At 36.1% G+C, this 15,287-nt stretch overlaps 1 protein-coding gene across 1 annotated transcript in view; it reads right to left on the minus strand.

The window, feature by feature from the left end:
- Positions 1 to 15,287, minus strand: part of LOC130862846 (probable ATP-dependent RNA helicase DDX60) — an 83,289-nt gene that overhangs the window by 10,737 nt on the left and 57,265 nt on the right. The window contains exons 26-33 of the mRNA XM_057752671.1: positions 13,264 to 13,411; positions 11,896 to 12,048; positions 9,686 to 9,790; positions 7,707 to 7,907; positions 4,703 to 4,807; positions 4,024 to 4,165; positions 2,116 to 2,237; positions 482 to 629 (exon numbers count right to left, since the gene is read on the minus strand). Coding sequence (XP_057608654.1) covers positions 482 to 629; positions 2,116 to 2,237; positions 4,024 to 4,165; positions 4,703 to 4,807; positions 7,707 to 7,907; positions 9,686 to 9,790; positions 11,896 to 12,048; positions 13,264 to 13,411 — 1,124 coding nt within the window. The remainder of the gene's footprint in view (positions 1 to 481; positions 630 to 2,115; positions 2,238 to 4,023; positions 4,166 to 4,702; positions 4,808 to 7,706; positions 7,908 to 9,685; positions 9,791 to 11,895; positions 12,049 to 13,263; positions 13,412 to 15,287) is intronic.

Here is a 15,287-nt window from a genome sequence, read left to right on the forward strand (position 1 = left end):
TTATTCTCTATTTCAAGTGTCCATGGACAAAACAAGGACATGACTAGGGCATCATTTTCCCAAATTTCAAAGGTAAGAATTAGCAGAGTCAGGAAATCTGCCCACAGTCTACGATATTCAACATCAAGCCTCTCCTGAAAAGTGGTCATAAGAATTTCTCTTGTTTCTCTTGCCTTAGAGACTGACCCAAAGTCAGCTCTCAATCAAAACAATTTATAAATGATTTAATTGGTTTTAGTCTCATTCTCCACTGCCCTTTTAACTGTCAATCACAAACTTCTTTTTTGTTTTATTTTTTGTAAAAGCTTAGAAAGAACCCAGTTATTATAAGGCAAGCTGACTTTTCTGAAGTGCTAGCTTTCTGAGACAAAAATGGTTGTGTTGGAGCCTTACCACTGACCTGCATCCCTAACATCCATATTGCATGTCTTGGGCAAGACTATTACTAAATTGCTCCACAGTGGAACTAAAACACACTTACCAATTTTTGACAAGGGGAGCTGATATTCCTGTTTCATATCAGCCAATCGGGACACAATTCGCAGAAAAGCAGCAAAGTCCTCTGTCACTTGAGTGTTGTACTCAAGCAGGGCCTCACTGAAGTCCTCAGGGAGGTCATCAAGGAACACCTAAATGCCAAAAGTTTTTCAGAGAGCAGAGAACATCTTCCTTAAAAACTGAGAAGTTATAACAATGTAAGATCACATAGTATAACTCTATTATTTTCAATAAAACATATTTCCCACCTTTCTTGATTGAAGCAAGATTAAAATGTTTTTGTTCTTATTTGCACTTGTAAAAAACAAATGCTCTACCCATAAAATTTGCTCTGATGCTCCCTAATGAAATCAGCTCTTGTAAGAGCAGAAGCACGTCCTCCACTGCCACTGGACTCATGAGTAATCCCAAAGGATCTAGGGACATGTATGTACAGCAAAGAAGATGGAGCATATTTTCAGGTTTGGAGTCAACTTCACCTGGTTGAGAGGTTTTGAAACTCTCACTGTATTTATTGTGCTAACACAGGTTATTTTTTCAACCTGTACACATGAAAGTATTGTATCTCTAATTTTCTTTTCTTTTTTTTTAAGTTTTGTGATGGCAAACTACAACCTAGAAAGCATTTTCCCCAAAACCATCTTCATGTAAGATTTCTGGACCTGAAAAACTGTGAAGAAAAGACTTCTGCCTTTGTGATTCATGCTATCAGTGCTACATCAGAAAGTTACATGGATATTCCTGAGAGAATCAACTCAAGACAGCAAGAAGAGCAGAAAGACTGATATGAAAGATCTCACAGAAATATATATATATATATATATATATATATATATATATATATATATATATGACTGTTTTGATTAAATGGACAAATGCACTTTTTCAAAAATGACCAATAAAAATAGTACTATTAAAATTTGAAAGCTGTTTGTAATATTTAGACTCTGGAAGTCAATGGACAGTTTCCCAGACAACTTTGTAACGCTTTTTCATAGGTGACACTGTGACCTACAGTCATATCTCAGGACACACATTCAACAATGAGGGTGGCTTTGGGGATTAAATGTATAATTACCTACATTGTGTGTGAGTGTGTATATGAACATGAATATGTGTGTGGGTGCTCTCTACCTTATATTTTGAAACATAGTCTCTAACCATACCTAGAGCTCTCCAATTAAGCTAGTCTGGACCAGCCAGCTCCAGGCATCATTTCACTGCCTTTTCAGCTCTGGGATTACAAGATGTGTCACCATGTATAGCTTTTCACGTAGGTACTGGGAATCCACACTCAGATCCTCATGCTTGTATGGCAAGCATTGTATCAAGTCCTCTTCCCAGGCCTTTTACACATTTTCATTAATGCTGCATTTGGATGCAATCAATTAAAATCATGAATATACTTTCATCCTATTAACATATGTATGTATGTAACCTTTGAACAGATCCACAGATGGACTTTTGAATTACACATAAATATCACACTATTTCCCAAAGTAAAAAATTGTGTATAAAATGCATTTATTATCACATATTCATAAAATCCTATTGCTGAAGAATAATTTCTGACATAATCTCTGTACTATTGTTAATAATTTTACTAGATGATTTTACCTTTGATTGATAATCCTTGATGTCAGCATCTTGGAACTTGGCTGGAATATATTTTCTTCCAAAAAGATTTGCCAATACTAAGACCAGCTTTTCCATTACATCTTCAGAAAAACGTTTTGAGCCTGTACAAAACAAAGAGTTTCATGATATATTTGTGAAAAATGCTTACATCAATCTTTTTCATGTTTAAAATGATTATTATGTTCATTTTGTAGCAACTATAGAATAACTTTAGCTGCACCTGAGCCTTTTTTGTTCCTGCTTTTACCTTCCTACTATAAATTACTTATATTCGGATCTAGACGTTGCTTACTTAGATCTATCTCCCAGTGGATGACAAAATTTATGATGACATCCCTGTCTTTGTCAGTGTTCTATAACTGTAAAGAGACACAATGTCCACGGCAACTCTTATGAAAGAGAGCACATAATTGGGGTTTGCTTACAGATTCAGAGATTTTGTTCATTATTATCATGGCAGAGAGCATGGTGGCACGCAGGCAGGCATGGTGCTGGAGAAGCAGTTGAGAGCTCTACATCTGCATCATGAGGCAGCAAGAAGAGAGTGAGAGCTACTGGGCCTCGCTTGAGCTTTCAAAAACCTGAAAGCCCACCCCTAGTGACACACTTCCTCCAATAGGGCCACATCTACACCAGCAAGGCCATATCTCCTAATCCCTTTCAAATAGTTCCATTCCAAAATGACCATGCATTCAAACATATGAGCCTGTAAGGACCATTCCCGCTACTGTATGTGCCAGTTGACAAATTAATGAGAAACTACATCAGATCCATTTGCAGCATCACTACCTGCTCATCACTGGAATGTCTTTTACCATACATTTATGGATATAGGTGAGTGAAATTTCTGTAGTTCTGGGGAAAACAAAACTTTCTGAGTAGCCACAAAATGATACATTTTTAGTGCATAAAGACTACAGGTGTTGTGCAAAGCAAAATATTTCCATCAACTGGTGACAGAAGAGAAAGCAGAGGGCATTGAAACCACCGTGCACAAGAAAATATCACTACATTAAGCACAAATATTATGAGAAGGCAATATTTACTTCAGAGACACTGTGTACATAATTTATTTTGAAATGTAAAACCCAAAAGTTTTTCCATAAAAGCTGTGTGGGATTTATTATAATGACATTGCCTAATATGGGCAAAATTTAATATGTATAATTGACTTCAAACACATAATTAATGTAATATCAGTTATTGATGTATACTGTGCAATTATATGCAAAGAAAATTGTGTTGCAGACCATGTTAACAGATAATGTTGGTTATTATCTGTGGATATAATTTTGGGCTTTGTATTTTAACAATATTTTCTTCTGCTGTTTTTCAAAATTGATCTATATTATCTTTAATTACTAGAAAATGTTTTATAAATATTATATATTATTCAGTATTTTAAGAATCCTAGTGGCAACATACTTTTCAAATTACAACTTTCAGTACTGAATATTTTAAAAACATAAAATAGAGCCTCTATTGTACTTATTCAACTTTATCTTATTTATAAACTTATAATTTGCCTATATAATTATAATTCTCATTTTATTATTAAACTTTTAGTTAAAATGAACAATAGTAAGATTTTCATGCATACATTATTATGTTTAGCTGATACTGTCTCAAGTGATTACTGAGTGAATGTATTCCTGAGGATCTAGCTTTCTAAAACTCTACCAGGTATTTTTCCCACAATTGGAAGATTTTACATGCACACACACACACACACACAATTTTAAATGTCTATAATATTTATCACATTATCTCATACATTCATATATACCCATATACTAATAATGATACATTATTTATATACTATATGATTGGATAATATTGTTTTGATGATACACACACACACACAAACAACATAGCCCTCAAACTTACCTTCATGAGTTGGCTGACAGAGATTATGGAAAAGACCTCTTACAAGAAAAATGACAAAAACAAAATTAGATGGTTCATGGTCATGTAAATGTGATACAAGGCCAGCAAATCCTGTAGGGTTACCTTCTTGATCTATATATCCCTAAAGAACAGAAATACTTTGTTAGTTTGACTCAATTCACAGAATTAGTAACAAGTAGGTTATTCATTATCAGTTTTAAAATAGTACATGCCAATAAGGCTGTAACCACCAACTAGCCCAACTTTAATAATTACATGAATTACAAGTAGCAGTACTCATTGGGTATTGTCTTCTAAGGTTTACAATAATGAATTTAGTTAGAACAAAAATCTAGGGCTGGAGAGATGACTCAGCAGTCAGCAGCACTTGCTGCTCTTCCAGACAACCTGAGCTCAGTTTTCCAGAATCCACACTGAGTGCTCATAGTCAGCTACAACTCCAGTTTCAGGCACCCTCATGCCCTCTTGTCTTTACGGGCATCTACACACACATGACATCTGCTCACACATCACAAAGATGTAGATAAAAAATTTAAAAATAAAAAAAATAAAGTCTGGTGCTTTAAAAAAATCTAGATAGTAGTCAATCTATTACACACACACACACACACACTCATACAGAGAGAAAGATAACAGAGAGAGAGGAGTTGGTTCCTACCTCTTTCACCAGGAACTGCAAAGAATATAAGAAATAAAGCTTTAACATGTCTGTGACTTGGCGATGTTTAAAGGATATTAATGAGTGCCTCAGCACTGACAGTGCCTACAAAGAGAAACATTTTCCTTTAGTAACATTAAGTGACATATCTTTGAAAAAGATAACAAAGGATAAATTAATAGAGCTCAAACATACATACATATGTCACATATCCTATGCATGTATAATGTCATGTCTTATGCATATATAATGTCAATTACAAGAGCTATACCTCTAATGCACAGTGAACAATTGTGGGTTCCCCTTTACTGCTTTATTCTTTTCCAAATGCTGTCTCCTCAAGGAAAAAGGGATGCCCTTAAAAAGTTCCGTTTTGGTACTCTTGGTCACCCGTTGAATAGGATATGAAAAGTATTATAAAACACAGCAACAATATACAAACGTTCATTAGATTTAATACAACAAAATTTTCTTCATCATATACCTTGCACCTACAATGCACATATTCCTTTAGCACACTAAAGAACACTGTGGCAGTTTGAATGACAATGGTCTCATAGGCTAATGTGTTTGGATGCTTGCCCGCTGACTTATAGAACTGTTTGGGAAGGATTGTCAAATGTAGACTTTGAGGCTTCAAAAGCCCATGGGATTCCCAGTTAGCTCTCTGTTCCTACATTGTGATACTGTCTCAAGATGTGAATCCTCAGTCTTTACTCCAGTGCCATGCCTCCCTTCCTGCTGCCCTGCTCCTGTCATGATGGTCATGGACTCAATGTCTCCAGCAGACCATTCCCCTCTATAAGTTCCCTTGGTCATAGTCTTATCACATCAATAGAAAAGTGAACAACGTAAGCACAGAAAACCGAATTGAAAGAAACAAAATTGTCTCCAAACCGACTGAGCACAAAAGACATTATCAGTTCCAGAGCTTGCAGCAAATAAGTTGTTTTGGAGGGAGTCTAGATATACTATTCTGTATCTTTGATATCAGTACAAAAAGATTAGAAGGAGGTTGACTGGAACCAAAGGAGTGAAAATCTTCCTTCATGTCCAGTGTCAAACAACACTCTTGTATGTGTAGTATTCAACTTCTCTCTAAAATATCTATGAATTCACAATAAAAGTAAACTTTCATAGCACGACTCAAATGTCAACCTGTCTGCTCTCAGGTTGGAGAGTTTATAAAATATAGGAACAAGCTTTGTTGTCCTTTAAAAAATAACAAAAACCAGAAAGAATTGTTTTGTTTTTATTATGTATATACATGGTGGGGGGTAGAACATGCTAGTACTCATGGAATCCAGGAGAAGATGTCAGACCTCCTGGAGTTACAGGATGGTGTGAGACATCCAATACAGGTGCTGGGAACTGAGCTCAGGTCCTCTGCAACAATATTACATGCAATTAACACATGAGACATGTCTCCAGCTACTGCTGTATTAAGTCCAATATGCTTAATGGTAGGACAGGAGGAAAAATAAAAGTGGTGAACTCCCCATCTCCTTTACAGTGGGTTATGAAGAGAACAAAGGTGCCTTTACTACCACCCTTCTTTCCTTGTATGTTGAAGTCAGAGGAGACAGCATTTGGAAAACAGCAAAGTAATAAGGGAATGTAGGGGAGAGGAAGTAACAATGGTCCATTTTGTTCTGGAGGTACAGACCTTATAACTAAAGGCATACAAGCATGATGTATTAGTATTTTCACTGTTATGTCAAAATACCTGAGAAGGGCAACTTAAATTAGGAGCTATTTATTTTGGGCACATGATTTTAAAAGTAGCTTCAATCCATACCGTGCCAGGCTCCATTGTACTGAAGCTGCTTACCTCACAGCAAGTCTGCACAAGTAGACTTCCACTTTCCTTCTATCAAGGACCTCAGCATGAACAAGGCCACCTTCATTTGGGGACACTGTTGTCCTGCAGGCTAATTTTATCTAGAGAGGATTCTACAGATGCTCCCAGAAATAAAATATAATTATATTCTATCCTAGTAGAATAGGTCCTGCTGTGGTCTGAATGTGGTCCCTAGATCATGCTGAAATCTAATCTCAGGGCTGGACATCTCATTGAGGGCTGGGACTTAGTGAAGTGATTAGAACCAGAGGAAGTCCTAAGGCTCCCATGATGGACTCCTGAATGATTTTTCAAGAGGCTGGAACAGGAGAGGCCCGACAGGCTGGGACATGTCCTGTTCACCACATGATGTCTTGTGATTGGGACACTTCAGAGAAAGCCTTTCACTAGTTGCCACCATATAGCAGTGAATCTTCTGTATCATGAGAAAAACAAGCCTCTGTTTTTCATAACTCACTCTACCTGTGGCATTATGTTACTGCCAACCGAAATGAACACAAGTTCTTCTAACTGTGCATTGTCACCAAAATAGAAATTAAATCATCTAATTGTGAGTTTCAAATTCATGGTCGCAGACTCCCTTTGATCTGACCCTAAAGCATCAAGACTATGCTCTGATTAGGATTTGATATCCACTTGCTTACACCCTCATAAAGTGTGTAATCATACCTCAGAAAAAAAAAAAGTCTGAAAACGAAAACCAAAATGATAATGGGATCATTTTGGTAAAACTAGGTATGAGTCCTTTTTGTTTTAGTTTGAGTTCATTTGCTTGTTTCTTTTTCAACTTTCTACATTTTCTAAAAATTTTTAATGAACTTGGATTTTGTCTTATGAAAAATAAACTGCTACATTACAATTATAAAACATTCTTCTTGTTCCCGAACGGTAGAAACAGATGATGGCTGGCATCTTGTAGTACAAGACAATAGTGTATATCACACTAGAAGACAGTGATGATGAGAACACCTTAGTCACAAATTCTATCAGATAATGGAAACAAACATAATTTATCATTCTGTTCCCCAGCATCCTCCACCCCTCTCTAGAGAACATCGAGAAGCATCCTAACTCTGATAACAGCACAGTAGAGCACAGGCCAGCCAGACCATTGGTAGAGGCCCAAGCTGGGAGACACAGCACCTTTGCCTTGCCGTCCTCTGGGTCATCTGCCTTGGAGGCCAGCAGCATGAGTCTCAGAATGAGTGAGATACTGAGAGGAAACTGGCCTCTCAGCTCAGGCACTTTGGATTTTATGAGTTTTTCTATCTTGGGCAGTGGAATATCAAAGAAGTAGACATCACCCAACAGGTCTTGCCCTCGTCTTCCAGCCCGACCAGCCATCTGGAAACAGAGCAGAATCATGCTGTGAGAATCACCTGAGTGTTTTTCCTAAGAAAATAAAAAGAGCTAAGCTTTTTACACTGCTTTTGAGCAAGGATGCTCTGCCTGTGGGTTAATTAAAATGAATAGCCTTCTATTTAAAATCTAAAAAATCAGTCATATCCTAAGAAGAGTTATTTGAAATAATATATCTGTCATTTACAGAATCATTGATCATACTAAGTATTTATGTAATGTTGTATAGAACTATACCTATTTATAGTCATATATCTAATATTATGAATATATTTTGTGCTGTATAATTGTCACTTTCTTGCAATTAATTACTTGATAAAATATTATTTCTATGATATATAATATTATATAATATATGATATAACATATAATAGTATATGATAACATATTATTAAAATTAATTATATATGCTTTATAGGATTTGAATGTTAGCAGATATAACTACATTTGACTTTGCCAGCAGAAATATTGCTCAAAATCTTCTGAGAAAGTATACTCGATGAAGATAAACTCTGTTTTCTGTAGAACATAATAGAACAAGGAGAATCAAAATCAAGGAAAATGCTTTAATATAAAGTATCAAGACTTTGTGCCAAAAGATAAATGTGTTAGGAGCTGAGGAAACACTGGGTGAAATGAATGAAGTTCTGTAGGAATTTATATCATTAATATATAATGGATATGTCAAGAACCCAATGTCTCAGTCCCAAGGCCCCATTATTCCCCCAAAGGGATTGAAAAATCCTTCCTCTGGTCCATGTTTGGATGTTAATAGTGTGTACAGAAACTATCCATTGTAGTTTTCTCTTCACTGACATTTGCACCAAAAGATTTATTCCCTACGTATAGTGCTCCTCAGATTAGCTAACCTACCTCCTAGTTCAACTGTATGTAATGACCTCACTTTTCTGTTCAACTGTTTATAATAAATACACCGAGCTTCCAAATGATATAGAGTTTTTAGATTCTCCACCAGAAAGCCAAGTCCACCTGATCCCAGCTTTTCTGTATGACTGTGTATCTGTTCTTTTCTCACTACCTTGCTACCCCTGATATGTCAGTCTCTGGAGCTGAGCAGAGCATGGCAAGACTGCATGCACAGATTGTGGGAAAACAATCAAGTAACACCACAGGAGAGTAAAGAAGTTGGTTTGGAAACAGACTGTGTAGCATGAGCTAAAGAAAGTTTTAAAGAATACTCCAGAATGGAAACCGATGCTCATAATTGAGAAAAATAATGTCTCCCAAAAATCTTTAATATGGATCCTTTTTTGCAAATTGCTTTATTTAGCCTGTAGGGGAGACCCAGCCAATCACCTTGCTTGTAGGGCGGGGTCCCCAGAGGATATTTTTTACTTATAAAGATTGTGGGCGTGCTCCCCGCCTTCCCTTCTGCTTTCCTGTTCTCCGCTGGAACCTCGGATTCTGTAAGTCTCTTTCCCAATTAAAGCTGAATATATTATCATAATTTCTGTCTGCCTTCATTTACGCTGCTACATTAGCCTGAGTGCATGGCATGGGGTAGCAATAGTCACACAGATTCTGTAGATAGGAGATGAGATTGGATGTCTTATCCAAGACCAGACACATGATTAGCAGTGGTCAATTAATCTCATAGTCCTATGCTTACTTAGTACCAAACAGACACCTACAGTGATCTGCCATGAATTGGAACATGTTACTAAATTAATAGTTAAAGTAATATTTTTATTATTATGTGATTATATAGCATTAATACATTAAGTTAATGTATATGTTAATACCTGTCGGAAATTTAAAGCATCCAGATAGACAGAGTTTTGAGCAAAAACCACGGATTTACACGGCATGTTGACTCCTAAAGAGAGTGTTTCACTAGCTGTCACCACCTAAAAGGAACAAAACAGTGATTCTACACACGGGCATTTTGGCATATTACAAGTATTTCTAAGAAATTGGTAATATATATACACACACATATAAATACATACACATACACACACTATATATATACATACATACACACATATAAACACATACACAAACACACACACTATATATATATATATATATATATATATATATATATATATATATGGTACAAATACCACAGAGGAACTTCAGGTCACTTCTAAAATTATTATTTTCTGTCATCACCATCTACCTCTTGGTTCTTTCCATTATTTCCTCAATGTCCCTCAATATCACTGTGATTTTGTTTACCCTTCAAATACTCAAGTCTAGGCATCATTCATTTTTGCATCTCCAGAATCAAATAGCACATCTGGCATGGAATAAGTATTACAGTAAACATCATAAGTAAAATACTAGGAGAGAAATTTCTTTGTGAGAGTGCAATAAATCTTTTATAAGCCTACTTCTTAGTAATTATTTGATCTACTAGAGTCATTGAGAAATGACATTAAAAAGTACATTTTCTTTTTCTGTCTTGAATTTGCATGATCACTAATCAGAAACAAAAAAAATTATTCACATAATTTAACTTCTCACTCATTTTTCCTGAGGTAGTTAGTATATGCTGACTTGTCCTGTCTTCTTGTGGAATTAATTGCCTTTTTGTACACTGTGAAGATGTTTCTTTGCCAAGATACCATATGACTGGTTTAACAAAGATCTAGATGGCCAATAGCAAGACAGGAAGAGGTTAGGTGGGACTTCTAGGGATAGAGAGGACTCTGGGAAAAAGAAAGGTGGAGTCACTAGGCAGACATGAAGAGAAATCTGGAGGTACAAGATAGAACAGAGGTTAACACCATGTAGCAGAATGTAGATTAACATAAGTAGGATAATTTAAATTATAAGAGCTAGTAGAGATAATCCTAAGCTATAGTCTAAGATTTCATAATTAATAATAAGTCTCCATGTAATCTTTTTCTCAGCTGTCAGCCTGAAGACAATATCCATCTATGCTGTCTCTTTAAATTGATGGTTGTTTAATGCTCTGGTTTGTGATCATGCTTAAGGATGTGAAGTAATGTTTTCTATGTGTTTTGTAACTGACGCTTATGCCTCTGTCAGAATGCTATGTATTAAATGTTTTTAATTTGAATCTCTTCAACAAGCACAAACATTGAGATAGAAAGAGCTTTACATCTAGAAAATGATCAGAACAAATACCTTCCTACAATGTATTCTCTGATGGAGCTGTTACTACTACCCTAAGATCTGTTCTATATCAGTTAAGTTATTCATCATTTTATTAGTGACTAAGAAATTGCTGTCAGATACTATTTTAGTCACATCTCCTTCTCTTTCTTCTCTCTCTTCCTTCCATCTTCTGTTTCTTTTATCCCATGCCAAACAAAATTTAAAGTTAAGAATTTTTTAAAAAGAGTCAATTTTTAAATTTTTCTCAAGATTTAGATTTGCTTGGTAATGATCTGAGGGTCCTCTGTATACTTGTCTGGATTACTGCAATGAGCCTTCCTAGGATGTACTAAAGAAAACAAAATAAGGATGTGGCCTGAAAGTAATTTATGGCAATCTTCCTCTTGCCCCCCACCAATGACAGAAGAAATGACATTCAGTACCAAGATAGCTACAAGCTCTGCTAAGATAAGCTGAAGCCCTGAGTAAGCAGAAATCCATGCTCTGTTTTCGGCCACCACATTAGAAAAAAACGTTTGCCCCAAACTCAAATATAAATGCCCTCCAAGTCTTGGAGAGAATATTTGTAGCAAAACCATATCAACAAGCACTACATATGATAACGAGAAAATTAAGATACAGCACCAGGGTCAACATGGAAATGCTTTCTTTCTTTGTGTAAATGTATGGAGACAGTGACTCCAGTCAAAACTTGTTTCCCAGTGACTTGCATATGCCACCAGCAGTAAACAAAACAAAGTCTACAGCCCAAGAGGCTTAGCTACATGAGAAAAAAAGGTAAAGTGGTAGCAACATTTCCTCATTCTATGAACATTCTACTTCATCTATTTACATTTTCAAATTTTACAGTGAAAAATTGACCCACCCTAATGAATCCTTTCCTAAAGAGAATTTCCACTAACTGTTTTTCTTTGTTGGACATGAAACGGTGATGATAGCCAATACCCCTTCTTGCCAAAGTCTTCAGTGTGTTACCATTAATTTCATATTTCACTCGTTTAAACACCATCTGCAATGACTAAAAGAAACAAGAGATTTAGAGTATTGCTTATTTAATTTTCAATCAATTAAAAATGTTTAATGAAAATAATATTTATATTACACAATAATTATATATTTATATTGCAAAATAATTTGATCAAATGATGTCACTGTTTGACCTTGGCTCTACATATCACCATCAACAACAAGTAAAGAACGTTTTATAGAAACAACTGTCACCACAAGGAAAGTTTTCTCAGTTCTTGGCAGTCTCACTTCAGTTCTAGGAGAGAAAACTGCCAGCGTAGCAGACAGTCCCAAAAGAAATACAAGACTGTGGTCTACTCCCACCCCCAAAAGATAAAGTGACTGTGAAATCTTTTCTAAAGTTCTACCCAGAAAGTGAAAGTAAAGCAAACCTTTATACTGTAAGGTCAACAAATGCTTACTTCCCACTGGCATTGCCTCAAGAATATCCACAAAATAAGGAGGAAATCCACTTGTGTCCAGTGTTATAATACATAAAAAGATTAACATGTGGAGACAAGGAACAAATGTAAGTCTCCAAAAGTTAATGGACAGTTCCCGTCTATTTTTATTGCATAGCTATCTATAAAGCAGAATGCCAAGGATCAATTAAAACAAAGATGTGCATACATGGTTATGAAAACTAGACAGATAATGAAGCTGACAAAAGAAGATTCATAACACAATGAAAACACACAAATGTATATGTGAGTGTGTGTGTATGTGTGTGTGTGAAGACATTGCTTTTATTGAAACTGGTTGTATTGTTAAGTATATTGTCTATAAATAGGAATAGTTTGAAGAAAAGCGTTTAAAGATGATGGGCTAAATCACTATTAGATATCCCCATGACTCTTTGGTGAAAATTTTAGCTGTAATATAGAGAGACTCTAATTTTAAGAAATGTTGTCAGTATCTAAATATATTATTCTGCAGGGGTCCAAATTATAACTATAATATACAGAATTTTAAGGAATTCATAGTACAAAAACAGACACTTGGGTATTTTTTTTTCAGCAAGACAAAATCGGTCTACAAATTCTAAACCTATATTAAGCTGGGACTACAAGGTCCTTGAATGTTTTGTGCACCATAAGTTCTTATCTGCCACATCTCTAGCACATAGAGACTTCCCTCGTGGTAGCAATTGCCTGCAGTATGGCCAACACTGCCTACATGGAAGAAGCCTACACTCTGGAAGCACTGGTCCCTTCTGGGTGCTGACCTCATCATCTATTGCTTTCTGATCAGCATACGTGCAGTCCTGGGGAATCTCCAGATTCTTTTCCAGACGCTTCAGGAGATAATCGTGTTCAGCTTCCTGTATGATGCCTTGATCCAATCTTCTGGAAGGCTTTTCATTATTTTCATCTCTTTACAAGAATAAAATTTCAAGAAATCAGTATTTACATCCAATCTTAAAAGGAAGTCCAGAATATCTTAAGTTATGTTTATTAACCAGAATCACTGCTTCATGCATTTATCAGTCCCCTGCCTCTAATGTGTTTGCTCATCAGCCCATGTGGCCTAGAATCCCTCACGATAAAGCCATTACAAATGTTACTTTTTTCTTCGCCAATGTTTCCCTCTTCCAGGTGACCTTGCTTCATCTTGTTAATATGATGACCATTTTCTCTCCTTCAGCCTTTCACATGCTCAGGTTGGAGGTTTGTCTTTGCCTCTCTCTTCTTTGTCAGTTCAGGATATTCTCCTTCCTCCTTGCAGTGGACTTTGCTAATGTACTTACAGAGGAACACAGATTGTTGTGAAACTCGATTTTTTAAACTATGAAACTATTAAATAAATCATCGTTAATAAATAAAAACTGCTAAGGAAAATGAACAAAATATCCTTCCAGCAAACCATTTAACGACCTAATACATGAAAAGATCCAAACTATTGCTTGTTCTAGAATTTGGAATATTTGAATCAGAGAGGCTCTAAAAGTTTGTTTCAACTCAAAAGTAAAAATATCTCTAGACCTCTCTAAGAACTAGCTTTCATAGCATGTATGCAATCTGCCAAGGGGACAATGAAAAGTCTTACCCAACTGTAAAGCCTATATACTGTAACAGTAGCATGGCACTATATCCCCAACAGTGCAATAGTGGCACTTACATCTCCATGGTAACTACCAATAACTAATTGGACTTAAGCCCTCATTTAATAGTGGGATGTTTATGTCTGGTACTATAAACCTAACCAACTACATGCTGCTGGTGAAATAATGGACAATAGAGGGGAACATACTGCTAACACATCCCTAAACCAGTATAACCACCAAGAGCATTTTAAATAATTATTCTTACATACACAGATAAGACTAGCCTGGTGTAGGAGGTCCTTCTGTTGATGTGTTGTTTTCATTGGTTAATAAAGAAACCACCTTGGCCTTTTGATAGGGCAGAACATAGGTAGGCGGGGAAAACAGAACTGAATGCTGGGAGAAGGAAGGCAAAGAGACAGAGAGACACCATGGAGCCGCCAGAGACAGACATGCCAAATCTTTCCTGGTAAGCTACTGCCACGTGGTAATATACAGATTAATAGAAATGGGTTAAACTAAGATGTAAGAGTTACCCAATAAGAACTTAGAGCTAATGGGCCAAGCAGTGATTATTTCAGGGCTAAGCTGGTGGCCAGGAAGAACAAGCAGGCCCCCACCCTGCAACAGTAGCCCTCACCCTTACTGTAAAAGAAGCTTCTTTTTACAATAGAGAGAGCTTATCACAGAAATTATCAGTTGGTCAAAATGCAGAGAAAAACTGGCCTTTGAGGTGCCTATCCCTATTTGATATACCTATAACACAACTCCTACATCTTAGTCTCAGAGAACATTGAGGAAATGGGGATATAAAGGTTGTAAACACCAGAGGATCAGGACAACTGCTAACAGATAATGCCTTCTATATATGAGCAGCTGTGTCCACAAAATCTTAACTCTATCGTAACCAAAACAAGACCTGAACAATGACAATACTAGTTAATAACAAACTTCAATTTGGGAAATCTTATGAAAACCCACCCTAAGATGAAGAGCTATAGATAATTAATTGTCTGACAAAAGAGGGAGAATGAGTCTTCTCCAGTTATTAGTTTATCCAATTCTAAGTGATCATCACTAAACATGTATTCATATAAGTGCATAAACCAATAGGAGATATATATATATATATATATATATTTGTGTATGTTGAATGATGAACAGTAGAAGTTAGACTCCATCAACTGGGTGACAGAAAAAAGAAT

This window comes from Chionomys nivalis, chromosome 20 (genome assembly GCF_950005125.1).
Source record: "Chionomys nivalis chromosome 20, mChiNiv1.1, whole genome shotgun sequence".
Classification (NCBI taxonomy): domain Eukaryota; kingdom Metazoa; phylum Chordata; class Mammalia; order Rodentia; family Cricetidae; genus Chionomys; species Chionomys nivalis.